Source organism: Schistocerca serialis, chromosome 4 (genome assembly GCF_023864345.2).
Source record: "Schistocerca serialis cubense isolate TAMUIC-IGC-003099 chromosome 4, iqSchSeri2.2, whole genome shotgun sequence".
Classification (NCBI taxonomy): Eukaryota; Metazoa; Arthropoda; class Insecta; order Orthoptera; family Acrididae; genus Schistocerca; species Schistocerca serialis.
The window spans coordinates 629,889,091-629,915,347 of NC_064641.1; the positions used below are offsets into that span (position 1 = coordinate 629,889,091).

The 26,257-nt window shown below is 37.9% G+C and overlaps 2 protein-coding genes across 4 annotated transcripts in view; one reads left to right on the forward strand and one right to left on the reverse strand.

Annotated features, from left to right (window-relative positions):
- Positions 1-17,583, reverse strand: part of LOC126475460 (epimerase family protein SDR39U1) — a 45,568-nt gene extending 27,985 nt beyond the window's left edge. Inside the window, exons 1-2 of one of the 3 annotated variants that reach the window (XM_050103340.1) lie at positions 17,406-17,583; positions 15,935-16,041 (exon numbers count right to left, since the gene is read on the reverse strand). In XM_050103340.1, the coding sequence (XP_049959297.1) occupies positions 15,935-16,041; positions 17,406-17,427 (129 nt within the window). In that variant the 5' untranslated portion in view covers positions 17,428-17,583. Of the gene's footprint in view, positions 1-15,934; positions 16,042-16,542; positions 16,686-17,078; positions 17,212-17,405 lie in introns of those variants that run through there. The other 2 variants (XM_050103341.1, XM_050103342.1) reach the window with 2 other exon arrangements.
- A 145-nt stretch (positions 17,584-17,728) lies between these two features.
- LOC126475461 (mediator of RNA polymerase II transcription subunit 10) lies at positions 17,729-25,697 on the forward strand. The gene is made up of 3 exons (XM_050103343.1): positions 17,729-17,862; positions 17,997-18,080; positions 25,003-25,697. Exons 1-3 carry the CDS (start codon positions 17,741-17,743, stop codon positions 25,202-25,204), a joined length of 408 nt encoding a protein of 135 aa, XP_049959300.1. The 5' UTR covers positions 17,729-17,740; the 3' UTR covers positions 25,205-25,697.
- Positions 25,698-26,257: the final 560 nt, after the last annotated feature.

Sequence of the window (26,257 nt, forward strand, 5' to 3'; positions counted from 1 at the left end):
ACTCATTTGCCAATTTCAGTGCTTTGCTAAGAGTGGCAGACTTAAGATTTACAATGCCTAGATATTTTTATTATGTAACTTTGTGCCAGGAGATTCAGATTATCTGATTATCTAGATTCAAGGATTGAAGATTCATGTGAATTGTATGACAACAGGCAATGTTCATAGGGGTAAATAGGCATCTACTCTTACAGCAGGTAGACACTGCTAATCTCTGATAAATATCAGTGTGCTGCTGTCAATATTAAGCAAACAGTGGGAGATGATTAGCAGCTATTTTATGTAACTGAGAAAGCAGCAGCTTTTTTCAAAGAAGTAGCTTTCCTTTGAATTTTACTGTGTTAAAATTACTCTGAGTCCAAATAGTCTACAGCAGTTTAAAAATCATTAACTATTAATTTAGTTTCTATGAGCTGTTTCACTAATATATGTTTTGATTTGCTCCATGTCATTGAAGTTTCTCCCTCATATTCTGATTGATGGTGATAATGAAAGAATTAAGGACTGGATCAATTGCACTATCTTATGGTACAGTATATGTAAATAAATCTAGAATAGGACCTAAAATCAGATAAAGATGTTTTGTTGTGAATAATTTTACTAATTTACAGCTTCTGATCATATTTCTATAAGTTTTCTGTAGGCTTCAGTGTCTTTAGACACAAAATGAATATTGAGCTGAAAGAAGACCATATTTTTTTGATTCTTTTTATAAAACTGTAATTTTATAATAAGACATCATCTTTGAGATATTTCTTGAGCATAAACTGATCAAAAAATTTTTGCACTGCCCTCATGACTTGCACAATTTGTTTTGTTTTGTTTTTTTTTTTTTTTATTTGGAAACATCTTTCTCAATGCTGTTTTGACCTCAGGAAATTGCTGTCTACAACCACCTGGAGATCAACAGAATGTGCTGTGCCTCCAAAAATGAACAGAACAATGCCACTTTGTACACTTTTCATTCTGTCAACATGCCTCATTGGGTCACTTCAGGGATACGGCAAGCGTGCATGGTCACATTTCAGCAAGAAGGGTTGTTGTCATGGGAAGTTGCTTACGGAATGGTTGTATAATACAGCAGTGCCATTCACCATTCAACCACACTGGTCTGGCAGGAAACATTGAATATCTGCATCAAAGTGGTCATCTGAGATCAACAACATCAGATGGTGATTGCTACCTAAAATTATGCCTCGTAGACATCCAAAGAGAAGGCATCAGAGCTGCAAACTGCCTTTCCGAAAGTAACTGGAAGGCTAATTTCCAAAAAGCATTTGACTTAGTGTCCCACTGCAGGCTGTTAATGGAGGTACAAGCATACAGAATAGATACCCATAAAAGTGAATGAACTGAATACTTCTTAAGTATTAGAACTCAGTATGTTGTCCTCGACAGTGAGTGTTTGTCAGAGACAAGGGTGTCATCAAGGGGTGCTCCAGGGAAGTGTGATAAGACCACTCTTATTCTCTATAAACATAAATGATTTGATGGACAGGGTAAGCAGCAATTTTTGGTTGTTTGCTGATGATGCTGTGGTGTACAGGAAGGTGTAGTCATTGAGTGACTGTAGGGGGATATCAGATGACTTATATAAAATTTCTAGCTGATATGATGAATGGCAGCTTGCTCTCAATGTAGAAAAAAAAATGTAAGTTAATCCAGATTAGCAGGAAAAACAATCCCATAATGTTTAAATGCAGCATTGGTAGTGTGCTGCTTGACACAGTCATGTCAATGAAATATCTAGGTGTAATACTGCCATTCAATGGTCAGTCACAGGGGTTAATTGAAGTGCAGTGTAACCACTGTAGATCAGGTCTGATAAAAAGAATGTTGCAATTCATTCCACCTACATCTACTTACGTACTCCACATGTCACTGTACAGTGTATGGCAGAGGGTAACTTGTACCACTACTAGTCATTTTCTTTCATGTCCCACTCACTAACAGAGCAAGTGAAAGTATCAGTTACCTATGCACCTCCTTTATCTTATCTTTGTCATCCATACACAGAATGTATGTTGATACCAGTAGAATGGTTCTGAAGTCAGCGTTAAATGACGGTTCTCCAATTTTCCTCAACAGTGCTTCAGGAAAAGAACATCGTCTTCCCTCCAGGTATTCCCATTTGAGCTCACAAAGCATCTCCATGATACCTGTGTGCTGATCGAACCTACTGGTGACAAATCTAGCAGTCCACTTACGAATTGCTTCGATGTCTTCCCTTACTCTGACCTGGTTGGGATCCCAACACTCAAGCAATGCTCAAGAATTGGTGGCACTAATGAACTATATGCAGTCTCCTTTACAGATGAACCACACTTTCCTAGAATTCTGCCACCTTCCTTATTACTGTCCTTATATGCTCAATCCATTCCATAATGCTTTGCAGTGTTACACACAGATATGTAATTGACATGACTGTGTCAAGCAATACAGTACTAATGATATACTTAAACATTACAAGACTGTTTTTCCTACTCATCTGCATTAACTTACATTTTTCTACATTTAGAGCAAGCTGCCATTTATCACACCAACTAGAAATTTTATCATGTTGTATTCTTCTATCTTCACTCAATGATGACACCTTCCTAAACACTGCAACATCATCAGCAAACAGGCACACATTGCTGCTTACCCTGTCTCTCACATCATTTATGTATATATGAATAAAAAGGACACTATTACACTTCCCTGGGTCACTTCTAATAATACCCTTGCCTCTGATGGAAGACTCACTATTGAGAACAACATACTGGGTTCTTTTACGAAGTCTTTGAGCCATTCACAAATCTGGGAACGTATTCCATACACTTGTCCCTTCATTAACAGTCTGCAGTGGGGCACCATGTCAAATGCTTTCTGGAAATATATGAATATGTAATCTGTCTGTTGCCCTTCACCCATGGATCACAGGATTTCATGTGAGAGAAGGGCAAGCTGACTATCACTCAAGCGAAGCTTTCTAAATCTGTGCTGATTTTCCCTCTCAAGAAAATTTATTATATTTGAACAGAGAATATGCTTAAGAATTCTGCAATAAACCACTGCTAAGGATATTGATCTTAATTTTGTGGGTCAGTTCTTTTAAACTTCTTATATACAGAAGTCACCTGAGATTTTTTCTAATCACTTGGGACTTTGTGTTTGGCAAGAGATTCACGATACATGCAAGCTAAGTAAGGGGCCACTGCAGTAGAGTACTCACTATAAAACAAAAATGGGATTTCACCCAGATCTGGTGACTTTCTTTTTTTCAACTATTTCAATTGCTTCTCTGCACCAGGGATGCCTGTTACTATGTCATTCATATAAGAGTCTGTAAGACAGTCAGACAATGGTATGTTTCTACGATCTGCCTGTGTGAATGATTTCTTAAATGAGGGATTTAAATATTTAGCTTTCCTTTTGTGCCACATCAGACTGGTCAGTGAATGACTGGATAGAAATCTGTGACCTGTTTAGCAATTTTATATAAGACCAGAATTTTCTTGGGTTCTCGGCAATCTCTTTTGCTAAGTTATGACAATGGTAGTTGTATCCTTCATGCATAAATCTTTTTACAGATGCACAATTTTCTTCTTACTTTTGCCTCTTATCATCTCCACATTCCCTTTTGAACAGAGTGTGCAACAGCCTTAGCTTCCTGAGCATTTTCCGCATTTTGTTTTTAAACCAAGGTGGGTCTTTTCTATCCTTAATCCACTTACTTGGCACATACTTTTCCAGGGCATGATTTACAATCCATGTCAACTTTACCCTTAATTTGCCAATTTTCATCATACTGGAATTAAATGATGTGCAGTCATTTTCTAAGACGAATGCTAACAACCGATTATCTGCTCTTTCTAGCAAAAATTCTCTCCTAGCCTTTTTGATGGATTTAGTAACCATTGTCGCTAAGATGACATCTTGATCTCTAATCCCTGTCTCTATATTGACACTGTTGATAAGTTCAGGTCTGTTTGAAGCTACAAGGTCAAAATATTTCCATTACGTGTGGGCCGTCAAACTACCTTCTTAAGGCAGTTTTTGGAAGAATTTTCTAAAGTTCTTCACAAGAATGCCTGTCTGTACCACCTGTAATGAACCACAGACGTCACAGTCTATATTTGGTAGATTAAAGTTGCCTCCAACTAATATTGCATGGTTTCCATACTACTGTGCATAGATTTTCTTTCAATGATTCTAAAACTGTGAAGGCAGAATCAGGTGGCCAGTGCAGACATCTGATAATTAACTTGAGTTCACGTAGATATGTTAGACCTGTCCAGATAACTTCACAGTCAGATTCAATTTCCACCTCGATAGACACAATGTTTTTGTCAACTTCATTGAACACTTGTGCCCTCCTATGGTGTCTAACCTGTCTTTGCAATATACATTCCATGGTTCACTAAATATTTCAGAGCTTTCTACTTTGGATTTTACAGTGTACTTCTTATAAAACATCCAAGCAGAAGAACTGTTAGTAATGCATAAAGCCTTTTCAAGAGTACAATGCCATTTATTAATGAAGAAGTGGTCACCCTGATCTTAACTTATGATGAACGTCACCAAAATGAATCACGAGCAGTATGGTTTTCATGGAGATCCTGTCCAACTTTGTTAATATCATCAAGTCGCAAAGTTTTGTCCCAAGAAAACATATGTGAAGGAAGACTGCTATCAAAGAAGCTACAAAAGTAGCAGTTCTTGCAGCTGTTGCAACAAATCTGGATGCTAGTTCTCATCAAGTGCAAAGAGAAGTTGCTATCAGCCAAAGATGTATTCTGTGTGTTCTTCATAGACATAAGTATCACACATTTTAGATTTCTCTGTAGAAAAATCTACATGGCAGTAATATACAAAATTGTTTTGAATACTGTTAGTGGATTCTCCAGCAAGACAATAATTTTGTGGAGAAGTATTGCTTACTGTTGCGGCCACATTTGCAAGTTATGGGGATGTAACCCCTCTGGTCAATGAGAAACCTACATTGGATTGATCAGTGGAATATGAATGTGTGGTGTGACCTTATATGACAGCACATGATCAGCTCTCATTTAATTGATGGTACCGTGTATGGGAAAAGTACACACATACTTTATCCTCATTGCTATACCCTCATCAAATGATGTGGTTCCAATATGATGGAGATCCTGTGAATAATTATTCAATACCTAGAGAGCATTAAATACCTTATTTTGAAACTGATGAGTGGGAAGAGGCAGTCCTATTCAGATATATCCTGCACGATTGCCTGACCTGATTCCTTTAGACTATTTCCCCTGGATTCATTAAAGCATGTGGTCTACAAGGAGGCTCCAAAAACTATAGAGAACAAGAGAGAGTGAATTACTGCTGCATGTAAAGAAATTACCTAGATATGTTGACAGCAATGAGTTAATTTGTGATTATGTATGCACAAAGGTGTTGTGATGCAGATGGTTCTCATTTTCAATATACTCTGAAAAACGCACCAATAGAAATGTAACACAACATAATCATGCCTTCATTCTTTTTTGGATCCTCAATGTACAGATGGAACTTGTGACCTGACCCTGTGGTGCCAAAGAACGAACCATCCACCACATCGTCAGCGAGTGTCCATTGAGGACGTTCACCGGCACTGATGACTTCCTGGGGCAACACCTCAAACTGTGGAGTGACTGCAGAATCTAAGTGTGGAATTGTGACTGATGAAAATACTAGAATCTGAACTTTATGCAATCTTATTGTTTTGTAATATAGTTTTACATTTATTGTCATGTGCCAATGTTCAATTTACATTATTTTATTATTTTAACACTGTATATTCTCTTTTATGCTGTTTCCAATGTAGTTTGTCATGCCATAAGCTAAATAAATAAATAAATCTTTTTTGGTCACAATGTGTGGGTTCATTTATTTCATGGATTATTTCAATGTAAGATCTTGTATCAGTGTGCAAATACATATCTTGTATATCTTTTGTTTCTTTATCATATTTGCATATTTCTTCTTAAAATAAACTGATCAAAAATATGTCATGTCTGATTCTCTCAATCCCATTTCAGTTCTTCCTGTTTCAGCAATAAGTAGAACCTTCTTTTCTGTCACACAGTTTCAATAGCTGTTACTGAGTTTTCCAGTTTGAATTGCAGGTGGCATAAACATTTTGCTTGCTCTTTTATTTTAGCTTCAATTGAATAACCTAAGCAACAGATGCTTACTTTAGGCATAAAGCTTCAGTTATAGGTTACAAAATATTTTCTCAGTGGCATCATCTGTATTTTGTATGTTTGAGGGTCTTACAGATTCTTGTTTCTTGTTCCAGTCCTATATTTTTTTAAAAAAAATCAATTTAGTATATTTTGCACTTTACACATTTTGGTTCTGACGGTGCCTATTTATGTAAAGTCCTCCTTGTAAAACTGGTTTTACACACACTGTCAGTAACAAACATTCCTGTAACACTCATATCATCTGTCAAGTGACCTGCAAATGTAAGTTCACTCTCCACATTCAGGTGACTGTGGTGCTTTGTTTTCATCATGGTTTGTCCAGTTTCAAGTGACTTAAAGTATTTCTTTTTCCAACAAAAAATACTCTTTTGGTTTTATTTTTTAATATCAGGTGAACTGTTGTTAGGTGACCATCCAAACGCACAGGGCGCTGAGGACATTATAACACACAACATACTGTGACAGTTGGGCACTGTCTTTTTCAATAAATGTGAATCCATACTTAATATATTCTTCATTATAAAATCTTCTTTTAGATGACATTTTCAATCAGTGTACAAATTCAATAAAAATACTATTTACTTCTACAGAACATGACAGGCATCATAATGAGCAGATTGCAGACTGAAGAATGTGTTGTGTCAGCAATAATTTGGTGACACATGAGGCAAAGCTGATGCTGCTACTCTACAAAAATTGTGTGTCATAAATGTGGGGATATATATTGTTTGAACACTGATGTATTTTGTATCCTCCTCCTCAAAACTAATGTTTCCAAGTTGTGCAGATGGGAAATTTGCCTCTACATAGTTAGTCTTTCCCCGATTTGCCTTCCTTATTTCCCTCCCACAGCCTTCTTCTTCCCTTTTATTTTCATTTGACTACCTTATATATTCATTGTAATTTATAAGAAATGGAAGGAGTGAACATAACCACTCACTGCACATTTGAGGTATTCTAGCAACTGTTAAGTGGTAGCCATTTGCTCAGGTGATCAGCTAGTTGCTGATTGCGACTACATAAAATACTGTGCAGAAGTTACAGCAGACTTGGTGTAGTTCATGCCTGCTTTCACAATTAGCCTTGCCTCAGATAAGCTATGTACACAATGTGAAAGAACTGAACTGGTTGATTTTGGGGGAGAGGACCAGACAGTGAGTTTAAATCACAGAATATCTAAATAAGGATGGCCAAATGCAGGTTTGAACTGTTGTCCTCCCGAATGCAAGTCCAGTGTGCTAGGAAATGAATGTGCTATGGAGGTGCAAAGAACAGTTCTTGGAGTTCAGGGGTTCAGAGCAGATGTGGCATAAGAATGGACCAGAATGTTGTGCAATGGAGTACACTTTGGGAGATCTGACAAGGAGTCTGAGAAAAATGGTCCTCATTTCAGGCCAAAACAAAAGCTAGACCCAGTCCTGGCAGTGGACGTGGATAAGTTCTTCCATCCTGAAGTGATATTGTATAATGATGGGAGGCATAAATTAGTGGCATGAGTGGATATGGCATAGACAATTTGCTTGTGGGCTACATTTGGAGGGTAGACCCATATGTACAACATAAGTTGGCACTTTACTGGGAGCAGAGGAATAGTTGGAATTCAGATCACTCCAGGCCACTGCACTTTTTTTCTGTCTGTTGCTAATGCTGGCAATGAAACAATAAAATGTGTCTTAGTAGTATAGAATTGCAGGACATACTGCAAATGCAGTGTTGATTCCAGCGTGGTGCTAGTCCTGTGAGGAGGCAGCAGGGCTAGTTCCCCCTGCACCTCTGCTCTCCTCACACCACTCTCTATAGTAGTTTGTGTACTAGGCAGTGACTGTGAGCTTATGTTTCCAGCATCCCCCTGAAAAGTGTCAAGTTATATTGTCCATATGGTACTTGTCTACGAAGGCCCCAGCAAAACTTTCAGCACACTGGGCAAGGAATTGCTTGTCACTGCAGATGTACCATCCACAGGTGACAAGCCTGCACAGTAGAAAGTTTCTGGTGTGGAGGGGACGAAAGCTATCAAAGCGGAGGTATCAAGCCGTTGGAGACAAGTGAAAACCAAGGGTCTGAGCTAGAGCAGGTAGGTGTGGCACTGATACTACTGATTTCTTAGAAAATAAAACTCAAAACTACTGACAGACTGTGTTCGTTTATCTCCGAACGTACGGATGCTACCACTTCGTAATATCTACCTACCGTCCACAATGCGCTTAATGGAGGGAATATTGTTTATATGGGATATGTACATGTTATTTTGTTGTAAGGAAGTTACCACGCAGATGTGTACTGGGGGAGGGGGAGTAGGAATAAGGAGGGAGATGGATGCTGGGGAGAAGTTCAGGGATGGACATAGTTATCTGAGGAGGCATTGAAGGCTATTCTGGACTTTTAGAATGAGAAGATTGTGGCAGGTAGTTGGTGGATGTCTTCTGTCAGGTAATCACTGCAGTTCAGCAAGACAGTGGTGGAGAATGATCAAATCATGGTGTGTTTTATGGTTGTGAATAGCCACTGCTTCCTCCACTGAGAGGTTTGTGTTTTTGAAAAGAAAGGTAAGAAGATTAGGGTCTAACATCTCATCAGCAATGAGGTCATTAGAGACAGAGTGCAACTTTGAATGGAGAAAGGAAATTGGCTGCATTCTTTGCAAAAGAACCAATCCACTATGAGGAACTATAGAAAACATAAATCTGCATGACTGGAGAGGGATTTAAACCACCTTACAAATGCGAGTCCAGTATCTTACTACTGTGCCATTTCATTTGGTTTTGGAAAAGGACCTCGGAGAGGAAGGTGAAGCCAGGTGGAAGATATGGAATTTTTAGAAGGTACCAGAAATGGTCAGGTGGGAGTGTTGGAGACTCATAGTTAGGTGGAGTTATGAAATGGAAGGTTGGATTGTAGTCAGTTTTGGTCAGAGCTGTTGGTGGCAAAACAGTGTAGGGGCCGAGTGAAGGAGAACAGCTCTTTGACCAGTCAGTTGTGAGTGAATTTGGGTGTGGGACTGAAATGAGATGTTTGGAAAGGACTGAAACTTCAATGGAATGGAGGTTCTTAGTGGAGAGGTTGACACCTATTTTGGGCTTTGCAGGATGATGAGAGGAAATTTCAGGGGATGTGGCAGATGGAAGAGGCCAGTAAATTGGGATTTAACTGCAAGGAGGAGTTGGCCAGGGAGAGGAGGGAGGAGGAGTGTTCATTGGAAGTAACAAAGTCCCTGTTGGGTAGGGGTATTCCCAATAAGATCTATCCCACTCAGCTCCCACCAAAGCGGTCACATCAAACACAGACTCTGTTGTAACTTTCGCACAATCTTTTATGTGAGCATGACCACCAACCATCTCTCTACCAAATTATTGGCCACTACTGCCAAGGGGAAAGTTGACCTCCCAACAGAAGGTCATGCTGCTTGACGTAACATCTTTGTTTTGACTGTCTGCTACACAATCTATGTGATCTAGATTCTTTCTTTCTTTTTTTTATTACTATTTATTTTATGGCCTTCATTGTACCACTCTAGTCAAAAATACAAAGTTCGAAACAAGTTGTTACATAGGGATACAATTTGGTTCAACAATAACTTAATATGATATTTAGGTAATATAATTATTAGAGTCTATTCTTATATGAAAGGTGTTTTGCTCTTCTGTCTGCCCAATATTTCTTCATTCTTTCACATATTTTCTTTCTTTCTTCATCTGAGACAACTCTTCCTGTACTCCTTTTATTGATTTTCACTTGTAGTCCGGTCTGCGGGTCTTGCAGTATTCTGGTTTTCTCTGTCTTGTTTTTTAGGTCATCTACTGTAATTTGAAGTTCTTTTATATCCTCCTTAATTTCTGTGATCCATTTACTGTCGCTCTTGCTATTTCACAATTTTTGTATTATTTTTTTTACTAATTCTGTTTTATGGAGTTCTCATCATATGTCCAAAGAATGAGATGTGTTTCTTCCTGATTGTGCTCATGATTGGTTCTATTTTCTTATATACTGTTTCATTTGATGCTATTCTCCAATGTCCATTTATTTTATACTGTTTATTTATACATGTCCTAATTATTCTTCTTTCTATTTTTAGTATCCTGTCAATTTCTGCTGTATTAGTTGTTTTGAAGATAGTTTCAGCTGCATACGTTATTTCCGGTTGTGTAACTGTTTTACAGTGTTTTAATTTTGCATCTATAGATAGGCTTTTTTTGTTGTATGTGGTTTTGGTAATGTAATTTGCATAGTTCAGTTTTTTTATTCTATTCTGCCATGATGGCTTCTCATTTAGATTGTATGTTATTATTTCACCTAAATATTTAAATTTATCAACAATTTTGATTTCCTGTTCTCCTATCATAATTTTGTTTGCAAGTGGTGGATCAGTTAGCATAATCTCCGTTTTTTCAAATGATGTTCTAAGGCCTACTTTCTCTGCTATTTCTTGTAGTGATTTCACTTGTTGCCTGGCTTCTTGAACAGTGTTGGCTAGGAGAGCAAGATCATCAGCAAATCCCAAGCAGTTTAAGCTAATATCATCTTTTGCACTTCCAATTCTTATCCTTTCTGGATTGTCCTTGTACCATTCTCTCATTATGTATTCCAGTGCACAGTTGAACAGTAATGGTGATAGGCAGTCACCTTGTCTTAAGCCTGTTCTTATGAAGAATGGTTCCGAAATTTCTCCTCTAAACTTCACTTTTGATTTGGTGTTGGTTAGAGTGAGTTGTATTGTTTTAATTAGTTTTGGATGGAGTCCTAGATTTCTTAAAATTTTTAATACTGAAGGTCTGTGGAGACAGTCATATGCCTTCTTAAAATCTACAAATGTTATTGCCAGAGGTTTGTTCCGTTTCTTGTAGTATGCCATGATCAATTTTAAACTAATTATCTGCTCTGCACAGCTTCTCCATGGTCTGAAACCTCCCTGATATTCCCCTAACTCCTGTTCTAATTGCTCCTTGATTCTTTCATATAGGATCTCGGATAGAATTTTGTATGTGCAATCTAGGAGAGAGATTCCTCTGTAGTTGTCTGGGTTGCTCTTATCTCCTTTTTTGTGTAGTGGGTGGATGATAGCTGTGGTCCAATGTTTGGGAAATTGTTCTGTTACCCAAATTTTTGTTAGAGCCATGTGTAAGGAGGTCTTAACTGTGTCACTTGCATATTTCCACATTTCAACAAAAACCTGATCTTCTCCACATGCCTTATAATTTTTTTGTTCTTTAAGAATTTTTTCTGCTTCTTGGAAAGTTGGAGGGTCTAGTTTGTTAGTTTTGGTTTTTATTGGGGTATTTATATTGATTTGTAAGGGTTCTTTGTGTTCCTCGCAATTCAGAAGTTTGTTAAATGCTTTTGCCATGATTTCTGCATTTTCCTTGTTACTGTGTGTCATTCTTCCATCTTCATCTTTCAGTATTAGTGTAGGGGCCTCATACTGTTGTAGTTGTTTCCCAAAGATTTTGTAGTAGTTCCTGGAGTTGGTTTTATGATAATTACCTTCTATAGAGTTTATATCTTTATGAAATCCTCTCTTGATTCTTCTAATATTTTGAGTGAATTTTTTTCTTTCATTTTTTTAGGTTGATGGCATTTTCTTCAGTTTTATGTGTTTAAAACTTTAACCATGCTTCTTGGAATTTGTCACATTCTGATGTCCACCATGTTTCCTTCGTGGGTTCAAGGGAGCTAGATTCTCTGCTTCTTTTTTAAGATTAGGCACTAGTTGTTCTAGATCATCTGTTAATTTGATGGTTTGTGTTATTTGTTGGTACTTATTATTTTTAATTAGCTGATGTGGGTCAAACCTCCTTTTTATTTTATTAGTTTTTCCGGTCCTCTTCTTTAACGGAGTGAATTTGATTTTAATTTTAACCATATAATGGTCTGAGCCTGTGTCTACTCCTCTCAGTACTTTAACATTGTGGATCTCCTTCTGAAAATTTTTGTCCATACAGACATGGTCTAGCTGCCACTCGCCCTTCCTCCAGTCTGGGTGTTTCCATGTTTTAAGTTTACTTGGCTTCCTCTTAAAGTATGCTGATTTAGATATAAGGTTGTGTTCTCTGCAGAGTTCTACAAGTCTTTGACCGTTTTTGTTTGTAAATTTATGTGGACTCCATTTTCCAATTATATCTTTATATTTCCTTTCTTTTCCCAACTGAGCATTGAAATCTCCCAATAAGATTTTTACATTCTTTTTATTTACTCTGTTCACAGTTTGTTCTAGAAGGTCCCAAAATTTATCTACCTCTTCCTTTGTTTTTGTTAGACAATTTTTTTCATTTGTTGGGGCATGAGCATTTATTATTGTATAGGTTTTATTAATTGTTTTAAAGCTTAGAGTCGCAATTCTTGGTGATACTGTTTGGAAATCCATTACTGAATCTATTATTTTTATGTTTACTAAAAACCCTGTTCCAAACTGGGGACATTGTTTCATTGCCCTCGGTCCTGGTTCTTTTTTTAGCCTAAAGAATTTTAAATTGATGTCTGTTAGTAGTACACACAGTATCTGCTAAAATAAGTCTAATGCATCCACATTTTGTCATTTATCAGCAGGTGTATGTAGGCAGTCTGTTGACACTGTGAGAAGGTACTCACTGAATTGGGTAGCCAATGATTTAAATGAGTCACTTCCCCTATAGTTATTTCCTGAGAATCCAATTTAATTTGGATCACTATTCTTATTTGTTCATTTTTAGTAATGTTTCTGCTTCTGGCAGTGTACCTGATGAGAGATCATTAATGTACACAAGAAAAAGCAATGGCCCTAAGATGGATCCTTGTGGGACACCACATGTAATTTCTTCCCATTCTGATGATGACTGGTAACTTAATTCACTAGTCCCTTGCACTGACACCCTTTGTTTCCTGTTAGCAAGGTATGACTTGAACCATTTTGCAGCACTGCCCATGACGCCATAGAGCTCTAATTTATTTAAAAGGATGTTGTGGTTCACACAATCGAATGCCTTTGACAAATCACAGAAAATACCCGCTGCTTGTAACTTGTTATTTAATGAATTAAGTACATTTTCACTGTAGGTGTAAATAGCCTTCTCGATATCAGAACCCTTCAGAGATCCAAACTGTGTTCTTGATAATATGTTATTTGTGGTCAGATGGTTGAGAAGCTGCTGGTACATTACTTTTTCTAAAATTTTTGAGAATGCTGGCTTAACTTTGCATATTTCAACCAGTCAGGAAATATTCCACTGGTAAACGACTGATTACACAGATATTAATATAATAGAGGGAAACATTCCACGTGGGAAAAATTTATCAAAAAACAAAGATGATGTGACTTACCAAACGAAAGCGCTGGCAGGTCGAAGGACACACAAACAAACACAAACATACACACAAAATTCGAGCTTTCGCAACAAACTGTTGCTTCATCAGGAAAGAGGGAAGGAGAGGGAAAGACGAAAGGATGTGGGTTTTAAGGGAGAGGGTAAGGAGTCATTCCAATCCAGGGAGCGGAAAGACTTAAAGACCTTAAAGACGGAAAGACCTTAAAACCCACATCCTTTCGTCTTTCCCTCTCCTTCCCTCTTTCCTGATGAGGCAAGAGTTTGTTGTGAAAGCTTGAATTTTGTGTGTATGTTTGTGTTTGTTTGTGTGTCTTTCGACCTGCCAGCGCTTTCGTTTGGTAAGTCACATCATCTTTGTTTTTTGATTACACAGATAGCTTAATATGTTACTCAACTCAGAATCACATTCTTTAATTAACTTTGTTGATATTTCATCATACCCACGAAATGTTTTTGATTTCAAAGATTTTATGATGGACATTATTTCTGAAGGGATAGTGAGGGTCAAATTCATATTATGGAAGTTACTTGAAATGTCCGGTCTGAGGTATCCCATGGCAGCATCTACAGAACCTGACAACCCCATATTTTCAGTAAAGCTCTTTACTAAAGCCTTTCTCCAAAGAGCCTAAATCGCAGGTGCCATCACCGAGCTCTGCATTTGGGTTAAAAATACTATTTATCCCATAATAAACACCAAAAAAATTCTTTACCAGTCGTGGTACTCCCATCCCATGACTGCTACACAGCAATTAGGCCATCTTTGCCCTTCTACCTCCCTCTTTTCTAACCTTAACTTCAACCTTATGGCCTTTACTGTCAGACTGCTGCTGAGCTCGTTGGGTTACCTGTATGATTTAGATCTTGGACTTAAGATTTTCCCTTAGGTAGTACATTTCCTTCTAGGCATTCCTACTTTTGAATCAACAGACTCAATAAATGAAATGATAGGAAAGCCAGAACTAAGTGTCAGTGCTGCATGTTTCCACACACTGTAGGTCACTAATCCTTCCCGGTAGATTGGAACTGAATACCTAATTAAGATTCACAACTGCAGCTTTGCCTTTCACAAACAGTTTTCTATCATTTGAGCATACTCTATGGATTCATTCAATGCTTCGCTACAAGTGCCTCTTTCTTACTCTTCCAAATTCCACAGAGGCCATCCTGTGTAGTTCATTGTCATACGAGAGAGATAATGCCAAACTCAAGCTTTGACTCACTGTGTGAGGCACACTTTAATGATTCATGTGGTGGACTTCTTTCTATGGAAGGCAGAAATTTTGGGAAGAAGTCATAGTCATTAATCATTTTTAGTTTGTCAAATAAGTAAATTTCAGAAGCTTCAGACGTGTCTAAATTTACGACAATGTAATCTATTTATAATAGATATTTTATGTGCTGCATTCCTTCCTGAGCCAAATTGCGTAGTACTCTGAAGAATGAATGATGTACTATGGGCTGAAGAATGGGTTAACTAAAGCCTCTGATACTGTCTGTATTGGACCAACAATGTCACCAAAGTGGTGGACATAAATGACTCATCAAATCCAATATGTTTAAGAGATGCACCATAATAAGACTTAGTTTTTCTCATGACATCATATATGCTGACTTTGCAAACTCACAACTACACAGTCAACTTTCAACCTAATGCAGAGCTCAGGTTACGCCAAAGACATTTGTCAAACCTACAAATCAAAAAATATAGACACAAAACAGTTATTGTCAGTATTCTGTTATCTTCTTGTTGAGCTTATATGACATCACATGCCACTACACATCACAGCTCAGAGCCAACATCTGGTATTGGAATGTTCAGTTGACCAAACTAGTTGGACAAAGTTTGATTATAGCTGGAAAAGAAAGGAAGAAAGATCAGAGTTTAATGTCTTGTTGACAGTGAGGCCATTACAGATGGAGCAAAAATTTGGATTGCACAAGGATGGGGAAGCAAACTGGTTGTGCTCTTTTCAAAGGAATAATTCTGACATTTGCCTGGAGCAATTAGTGAAATAATGGAAAACCTGGATGTTTAGATGGGAATTTGAACCTCCTCTACCTGAATGCATATCCAGTGTGCTCGCCACTGCACCACCTTGCTTGGTGATTATAGCTGGAAGGAAACAGCAGATTAATACTTCTTGATAATTACTCATGACTGTGAATATGGGGTTCAAAGCCTGGTACACAGTTAGGCAGCAAATTCATCAGTAAGTAGTATGGGGTGCACACTTAGAAGGTCATCATGTTGTAACTGGTTAACTGAGAAATGGCCTTTCTCACGATTTTACTAGTTATCTTCTGTATTTATTTTTGGTTTCATTTGGCACAGCAACAGTTCAGGAAGTTTTCACTATAAATCCTGGACTATTTTGACATCTGGGCATAAATAAGAACTAATTTTAAATTATACTGCCTACATACCCATGACATTCGCTGTGGGCCTGGCATTCGTGATATTATTGTAACAGAGTAACCTTTAGCTCGAAGCAAGGACGTTAGTGCTGAGCCAACAAATCCTGATCCTCCACCTGAGAAACATAAATTAGAAATGTGAGAAAGGGGAACATGCAAATGACATCTCTCTTACACTATTCTCAGAAGTAACAATAAGCTCTTACATTAATTTTGTTAAATGTTATGTACAGATTTATATTTAGAAAAGTCATTAGTATATAAAATGAAAATGTATGAAAAAGTGCCATGTTGTCTTTATCACATTTTAATTAGGTGGGAAGATAATACTGAATAAGGAACATGCATACACGTAAAAATAAAATATGGTGACAGTAGGCAAACTGTCACAGTTGTCCCTGTGCAATGAAAGATAGAGCATACTTCAATAAAACATATTATAAGTGCTGCCCGCACAAAAAACATACTACTTTAGGGGAGTAAATTATTCACAACTTCAGGTTCAAGAAATGTATTTAGTGATGTCGATAGGACTATAACTTCAATTCATTGCCTGCAGAAATAAAAATATAAAACAATAGGTTTATTTAAGAACGAGTTGAAAAAGATGCTTATACCTAATAATTGGCATAGCACCAAAGAATGAATAAATTATTAGCACTGACAGGCCTGCCACTTTGTTCACGAATGAATGCGATATGTTGACTATGGTTCTTTCATATGGGCCTCAAGAACATTTCTGCACCTAATTTGTGTACAGTGCAGTCATGTATCCAGATAGTGGCTCTGAGGATGAACACTAATGATTGTATGAGTAAAGTTAAATGTGTTAAGTGTAAGTCAAGTAGTGTGAGTATTTATATTTAGCTTTGAATATGATTCACGGTGTGATGAGATGTGTGGCAGAAGTAGAACATATGATTATCATTGTTATTGTACTTAATTAGACACACAGATTTGTTTCTAGGCGATGTTGTCTACATTCTTTGTATTGTTTACGGCATTTCTCCGGAAGTGATATTAAATTCTGGACAACGATAAAAGGGTGAGTACACGTTATCATCATCAAGTAATGACACTGTGCGCGATAAATTGTTTTAATAGAAGTTGGACGAAGGACGCTCGTTCTTACAGTACTATAAACAAATCGTACGATGTTTTCCGTTATTCACACGAAAGGCAGATTATGTTAGCGGAGAAAAGGCTTGTGTTCATTCCATTGCAATGGTGACTCCGAAAACTAGTAGCATTAACAGCGCGACTTTGCATTTTCATCTCAAACTTTCTAAATATATGACAGGGACATAGCCGCTGGCACAATTCCATAGCTATCTTCCTTCCGTTACGTGACCACGAATAAGCACTTTTTTACAGTAATACGAAAAAAATAGAGACTATAGATCTGTCTGTGGGAAAGGGATGATATTATCTTTTTTATTTTGCGAATTATTCAGATTTTTTAGTGCCGTGGTCATCGTACCTATCACAACGTTTCTCGACATCTTCGTATATTTCGCTTGCACAGGTCAGATAACATAAGAACACTAAACGCTTAGTTTCAGGATACAGATATGCTTATTAACCCCACTGGGCAAGTACGCTAGCCATTTCTTTCTCTTGTTTTTTTTATGAATATCCTTCTCCACTTTGATCTTTTCTTATTATGATTTTTATTTACATTATTTCTTTCTAATTTCTTATTCCACTTCCAACACTGTGTAATGTGTATTCTTATATTTTGGCATCCAAAGACATAAAGAAACTTATCTTACTTTTGTATTTTATCTTTGTGTTTTGATGTAGACTTAAACAATCATGGCGGCGTCACTAGAAAACTTGGAGACGCAGCTGGAAATGTTTATCGAAAATGTTAGGCAGATACGGATTATCGTTGGTGATTTTCAACCTCAAGGACAAAACGTGTTGAACCAAAAAATGTAGGTGGTATAAAAGTTCGTGAAAATATATATGGTGTATTGTGATAAGTAAAACTTCATTGTATAGTTTTCTTGTAGGTACAGTTTTCGCTATATATCTCACTGTTTATTACGTTTTCATTGTCATCTTACAGTCAGACACTTGTGCACGGCTTGCAAGAAATTGACAAACTGAAGGGACAGGTGCAAGATGTCCATGTTCCTCTGGAAGTGTTTGAGTAAGTAATGCTTCATTTTAACCTAAATGCAACGACAGTACTGTTGTAACAGTAGGCTTGTATTGAACTGACTTATAGTACTCTATATACAGACTTAGCGTCCTCTATAAATCAGCAAAACATCACCTCATTGTATTCAGATTTTCCCATGTGTTGACATACATCCATACACGTAGTTTATGGACATTGGTGAAACTTGGAATGTAATTGACGAGTGCAACTGAGTTACAAATTTTATGGCAATCGTTTAACATTACTATTGCCTGCATGCAGTGGAAGAGCCACAGTTCTCTGTATCCATATTTTAGTCCATAATTTTACATTTCTGTACATCAAACCAAGTTGCCAATGTTTGCACCACTCTGAAATCTTACCAAGATCTGACTGGATATATGTGAAACTCTTTTCAGATAATGCTTTGTTATAGATGGCTGCACCATCTGCAAAAAATCTGAGGTTACTATTGACATTATCTGTCGTGTTATTAGTAGACAGTTCATGAACATACATGACTGTATGTATGTATAATCAGTGAGGGTCCCATCATACTTTACTCGGGCGTGCTGCTACACCTGTCGGTGACACTTCATCCAAGACAATGTACTTCACACCAAGAAATCCTCAATCCTGTTGTTGATTTCATTTGGTGTCTCTTATGATCGTATTTTATCTAGGAAAGCTGTTTCTATTACCAACTCAGTTCTCTTTTGAAGTCAAGTAGATTGTCTTGATCCATGACTTTCAGGGTTCCATATGAGAAAAGTGGTAAATACATGTCTTCCATCTCCATTAGCCTGTTCTTTCAATATACATTTAAATGTACTAAAAAAGGAAAAAAAATACCACTGTTGTCAATTTCAAGATTTCTGCACTTAGTTTTGTATCAAGCCTATTGTTTTATAGTAGTGCACCAATGTCTGGAGCTTGTTGATAACAAGGATTTCAATAGTCTCACCGGGCAGGGGACATTTCTTTGAGTTTTACTCTAGTATCCAAGGATCTCCTATAGCGTTATCTGGACTGGGTGGATACTCACCTTACATAGTCATACCTTGGGAGCAGCTTCTGCTGTGTAGTGCACCTTTGACCCATTTAGGGGATCCATACAGTTCTCAGCTCTATGACATAAGTGTAAGAAGTTATAACGTAGCTTTTTCACTCAAAAATCATTGGCTCCAACCAGTTCTGGGTACAAGGCTGCAGATTGTGAACTTCATTGAAAAATTGTGTGAGCAAGGGTGGTCTTCTTAATTTTCTCTGCCATTGTCCCAGTGGGAGACTCCAAGTATGACTTTGGAGGCCAGACAGTGACATGGCTGCTGGAAGAGCCTCTTCGACATGTGGAGTAAGGCTCTCGTGCTCATGTATGCCTACCTCTTCCCCCCCCTCCCCCCCCCCCCCCACACACACACAAAGGGGGGGGGGGGGTAGATACATCAGTGTGCTCCTTTTTATCCTTTGTTACCAGTAATTTGCAGAATGTTGAAACTGCTTATGATTAACAGATCGGTACTCTTTTGGAGTTAGTTCCAATTGGCATTGATTTCCCAACAGCTTAGTTAGTTACATGTTCTGTAAATCATTTGAATGATTTTATTATTGATTTGAAGTGGAACAAGGATATTATTACTGTGAACAATAATGAAAATATTTCAGTCCTTGTCAGGCAACTGCACTTGAGAACTAGAGACTGTTTCTTTATGCTTTTGGGTTACCTTTAAAACTTGCTTTTCAACCTTTCGGACATTTTGTGTTATTGGGAAAATGATTAAAAACTTTTGGTGCTGCCTATTGAACACCTTTCGGAGCTACCCAACAGGTTTAATAATGGGAAATAAAGGTCATTATTTCTTCTAGTGTTGTAGGTATGGACATCATTGTTCTTATGAAATTGTGATGGATTATTTGTGACATATTTTATTAGTGAATATAAATGTATAGTGATGGTACTGTTAAAATGCATAACAGCTCGAAAAGGGACCTACACAACTAAATTGTGGGTGAACAGCGCATATTAGTCTTACTGCTGGCTTTAGTGAAATCCGTACTTCCTAAGTGATGAGTTACCCAGAATGTGTGTGTGTGTTAAGCCAAATAAATAAAGGTGTGGTATCTAAAATGTAGCCAAAATAAGAACGTATACAGGTGTGTGACATACTGATTTGTGGTGATTGTATTTTCCTCAATATCTACATGAACTCTTCAGTAAAACTTTTGTCCTATCTCATTTTGATGGTTTTGTCAGCTCACAACCAAATTATCACTGTCTTTCCGATTCTAGATCTCGGGCTATGCACTGTCACAACCACCTTCATTCGAATCATCTTCAGTGCTAGAAATACAATACCTCTTTTCTCACCTCTCATTAGTTACACCAAGCTATAGTCCCATTATTTACTCAAAAAATAACATGTTGCCAATTTTAAGAGCAGTAAAGGTACACTGCTGTGAGTGACACAGGCCCTAATCTGGTCGTCAGAGATGTTATTGTTTGGGGAATACAGAAGCCTCTGATTCCACCCGTCTGCTTTGACCCATGACATCACCATTATGGTGGAAACGACCATTCTCAACCTCTCCAATGTGGCACCTATGACGTCACTACATAAACAACAACAAACATGAAAATACATATAAAATCAACACACACATCTGTCTCCAAAAACATAATCAAACTAATGGGACCAGTCCAGGAAATTGGGTTTTTTTGGGTGGGGACAAACTAAATATAAACACATACAAACACACGCAACGATCCCAAACCACACAAAATGATGACATAAAAACACCACAGAATTCCCAAGTTCCGCTACACTTACAATATCAACAGGATTCGGTGTACGCCCCGGTAGCTGAGTGGTCAGCGTGACAGACTGTCAATCCTAAGGGCCCGGGTTCGATTCCCGGCTGGGTCGGAAATTTTCTCCGCTCAGGGACTGGGTGTTGTGTTGCCCTAATCATCATCATTTCATCCCCATCGACACGCAGGTCGCCGAAGTGGCGTCAAATCGAAAGGCCTGCACCAGGCGAACGGTCTACCCGACGGGAGGCCCTAGCCACTCGACATTTCCATTTCAACAGGATTCGGTCACTTCCCTTCACCTAAATAGCTCAACCACAATTGTCCATACCACAAAATAAAAACCAACTACTCCAAAAATTATAATCACACCGCAACTATTGATACCACAAAACCAGCACATAAAACAACAAAAATTGCAATTGGACACTTCCCTTGACCTGCATAGGTCAACAGCAACTCACGATACCAAAAAAACACATAGCTACGATGACACATTGGAGTCATACACTTTCCTTGACGTGTATAGATCAAGAGCAACTCACAATACCAAAACACCCAAAGGTGCAGCAACACATTGGACTCGTACACTTCCCTTGACCTACATAGGTCAACAACAGCTCACGATACCAAAACACACACAGCTACGACGACTAATTGCAATCGGTCACTTCCCATGACCTATGCAGCTCAAATACAACTGTCAATACCAAACAAATTGAAACCGAGTACTTCCCCCTAAGATACATACATTAACCACAAGTTCCGATACCAAAACATCAACCACCAACACATGTGGTAAATAACACCGACCCAACAACACATAAAAACCCCACAAGTTCCGGCGCTACACACTAACCCGCAACTCGCATATTCTGCTTGCATACGCCGCATTTCACTATCTCCATCACAAGCCCAAAAAGTAGCAGAAACATAATGACGGACAACATGTTGTCCCCCTTTTCAGCTTGCAGACGTGCACTATTTAACTTGGAAGTCATATCCATACCTAACAAAAGAAGCCACAAATTGAATTAAAAGACTTGCCATGTGACGAACAGCAAACCAATAACATCAAACGACACCACAGTAACATAAACACAACGGAAACGTAATTCTTAACTCAGTGAAACTAATTTCCATTCTTCTATAACAGTCATGACCAATAAATGCACACTTCAAGCATCGACACCCGAATGAACCCAATACACCACCAGAGGACACCACCAACCGCAACAAGACGACATCAGCAAACACAATGCACTCATAAACTAAACTCTGCACCGTCATGATGTCACGCAATACCCTTACATCATGGGTCAAAGCCGACGGGTGGGATCGGATGCCTCCGTTAATAGTTAGTTTGCCTCCAAGATTCTACTCCTATGGACTACGATGAAGGGGGAGGGAATATGTGATACATGAAGGAACAGTTGAAGGATTTAATTTCCTTTTATTTATTGGTGGTGAGTCTGATCAAATATGATGGCCCGAATGAGATGAGCTCTTCCCCAGGGATCTATAACTCTTCTGTGAATATCTTATTGAGAAACATGGATCCCTCAGTGCAGCAGCTCTGTTTCCCTTTCCGTGCTGCTAGTGTAACTTCTGCTCTCCCAGGGCTCAGCCAGTGATGCCTGGGTGTGAACGTAGGGAACCCCAGGTTCCTGAACTGTGGGTTGGTTTGTGTCACCGGTTTTCTATTGCTAAAAACTTTGTGGATGTGCTTCAGTGACAAATGAAGAGTGTTATGGTGGAAAGTTGCGTGTTTTGGAGAGTGGGGATACTAGTTAAGGCCCCGATTTCCAAGGATGTTACAAAGCTCCATAAAAAGAAACTCAAGATTTGGTGTATGACAATGGATGGATGGTTAGGCAAAAAGGTCGTACGGGGGACCTGTCACACGTCACGTGTATAATGCTTACTGAGGGAAGGAGTGATCTGCCAGACTTCATTACATAGATCCCCAGCTTTTTGTGGGAAGATATGTGAATCCTAACAAACACAAAAACCAACCACTCATTGATGTGGGTGCACTTTAGAGATCACCAACACTTTGAATTTGTATTAGCAAAATCTAATCTTGTTCTTTGTAATAGTGCACAACAGTCCAGAATGTCTTTGTTGTGATAGAGAAGAAGGGTCTTTCGAGAAAGTTTCTCCTCTCACGTCAACAAAACTTCGGAAAGTGTTGTTGGAACAGCAGAATCTTTCAAATGACTTCACAGTGGAACACTCTTGTTTGGAACTGCTTCAGCGTACTAACAACCAAACTTCTTCACTTGAAGAATTTTTGTCAGTACATTTTAAAAATAGAGAAACAGAATTCAAGGGCATTGTAAGTTGCAGAGGTAACACACATGTTGCTGATTTGCAAAATGAATGGGAAATGGAAAGCATGACATAAGTTAGAAACATGGAGAGTGAACAAGTGAGCTGCAGAAGACTACCACTTTCATCCCAACATTAAATTCATCTAACCATCAAGAGCACAAAAGGCTGGATTTATTTGACTGAAGGTCAGTCTTTATGTACACAATCCAGTGATGCTATATGTGTCAAAGATACGATAATGAGACAGCAGAGTATAATGGTAAAGCGATGTGTGAAAAATCTGAAAAAGTCACCCATGAAGTGGGGTCATTGTGTTCAGTCCCACATTTCAGTGTAAATTTAACATGTAATTACACTGCTTGGAGCAGGAATTGCCTGGTGTTTTTAGAAGAAAAGACAGTGCAAGAAATTAAAGTGACCAGAAGAATTTTATGTATCCAGGCATAGAATTTAATATCTGCTGTAGAATCAGCGATAGAAAATACCTCACACCTGACAGGGCTGTTACCAACTTTAAACTGCAAAGCGTGTACGTCTGCAGGTGAAAACAGTGGTCGTCTATAGAGTTGCTATGATACTGAGCCATTGGCACAGAGAGACATACAAAATCATCTTATGTTATTGGTTGAGGGAAACAGGCAAAAGAGCTATACCATGCCCACTTCAGCTGTCAGAAATCTGCTATAGCAATCTCCTGGCAAACAGAGGCAATCAGGCCGAAAATATATGTTGACTAAATTTCAAGCTGTCCTGATCTAAAAACTCCTCTCCAGTTGATGGTTCCTATACCACAATGAAATTGGGATGATTTAAGGACACATTTGGTAGCAGCAAAACTTTAAACACACAGTAGGCTGTTGTGCCTATTGTACAAGACATACATTTAAAACCTAACAAACTTTTATTTAAAGGCTACACCATCCTCAGGAAGGGGATAATATAGGTGGTGATTGCTTAGAGACACTAGGCAAGAGTGAACAAGTGAAAGGAAAAAGTGATGCTTACAGCAAGTTCAAAGCACATTTACTTACTATCTGCTCGTGATACAAGGCATTATGTACCTGTTACCATTACCAATCATCTCCAATTATAGCTGAGCTTCTTGCCATGATATCACATTTGTTGGCTTCACCAACTCATAACCTAATTATCAGCTCTCAACTTCACACCAACTATCTGACAAAACAGGCCAATGTCACAACCTTCAGTATATATGAGGAGGATGTATGTGTGTGTGCGTGCGCGTGCTCGGAGTGGGGGAAGGTTGAAGTTACAGAGGCAGAAATAACCTATGAAGAACATAAAGTGGTTTCAATTTCATCTTCATCTACATCATACTCTGCAAGCCACCTAATGTTGTGTGGCGAAGTGTACTTTTTGTACCGCTAACTGAGCCCTCCAACTGTGTACCACTCGCGAATAGTGCTTGGGAAGAATGATTGTCAGTAAGCCTTTGTATTGGCGTCAGTCTCAAAATACACCACTTCACATTTCCTATGTTACCAAAAACTCTGTGAAACTGATACATTACCAGCCTTTGCCGTAGAGGAGAAGCAATTTGGTTTATACTTTAATCCAATCACCAATCAAGAAAATATTTTAAAATGTCAACGTAATAGTTATATTTAAGATGATGTTGGATTTTGAAATAAATTTAATCTTCGTATTCCTGCTAACAACAGTTATCGAGTGTTTACTGCGTAATAATGAATCTCTTGTATCATATTGCAGAATTTTGTTTTGTAGCTTTTTTCTTAAACTTTGATATATTCCATTTTTATGTTGCAGTTATATTGATCAAGGCAGAAATCCACAGCTGTATACCAAGGACTGTATAGAAAAGGCACTAGCCAAGAATGAACAAGTGAAAGGAAAAATTGATGCTTACCGCAAATTCAAAGCACATTTACTTTTAGAACTGAGTAATGCATTCCCAAATGAACTGGCTAAATATCGAGCCATTCGGGGAGATGAAAGACCTCTACCTTAGATTTGTAAAACTCGTGTGCATGTGACACCTGTGAAAGTGACAGTAAATTTATGATTGTGAATGAAATGTTATTTGACTGTTTTGTGTTGAAAAATATATGTATAATGTGTAACAGAAAAGGATCAGTTTCTTTCGAATCTTTTTTATGATGATTCTTTAATTGTACTCATGAATTCAATTTTTGACCTGGCTAGATTGTTTGGTTTATTGGTTCAAAATTGAGATGTACCATTTCATTTGGTAAGTGGTAAAGTATTATATAAGAGATCTTCCAGATAACTTCTAGTCTTATAACTGGAATATGCACAGAAGTGTAAATTAGACAAGTGTCTGTCATTGTGAATACAGTGCCTTGTTATGTTAAAATAATTGCTTTTATTTGAAAAAAAAATGTTAAATTTATTTTGTTATGTTTTGAGTGGGATAATATGAAGGCAAACAACAAAGTGGTCAAGTGCTTGTTTTGAAATACAATTTAAAATATGAAGGTGAACAGCAAAATGCTCATGTGCTTGTTTTGAAATACAATTTATGATATTTACATCATGGAAATGTATGATTTGTGGAGGACTGCATATTCTGCCACTGCATAGAAAGTAGAATGAGATATTGAGACAGTTTTCATTGTTAAAGTAAAACTGGAAAAGTGTGGCATTGAGACTTGAATTCATGCTTCGTTTCTTTTAGACAGTCAGATCTTGATTAAAAGACTGCCAGCTGTACCCCCTTCCCCCAAGTGTAAATAAGTGCAATGTAATACAGACTTATGCCATACTGATTGACTGGATGGTTGGCAATCAACTCAAATTAGTCACAGTCTTCAGATAGCCATGAGTATCTATCCTAAGTGACTTAATATGGGAAAACCACAAGAACATATTGACCAGGGAAGCAGATTGCAGACTGATATATCATTACATTCTCTTTCAACCAATATGTGAATGGTGTTCATTGGTCTGAAACATTGAAGAAGGTGATTTAATGGAACATTTAGTTAGGTACATTTTCCATAGACCATTTGCACGATATTTATGGAAATGATGTGGGACTAGT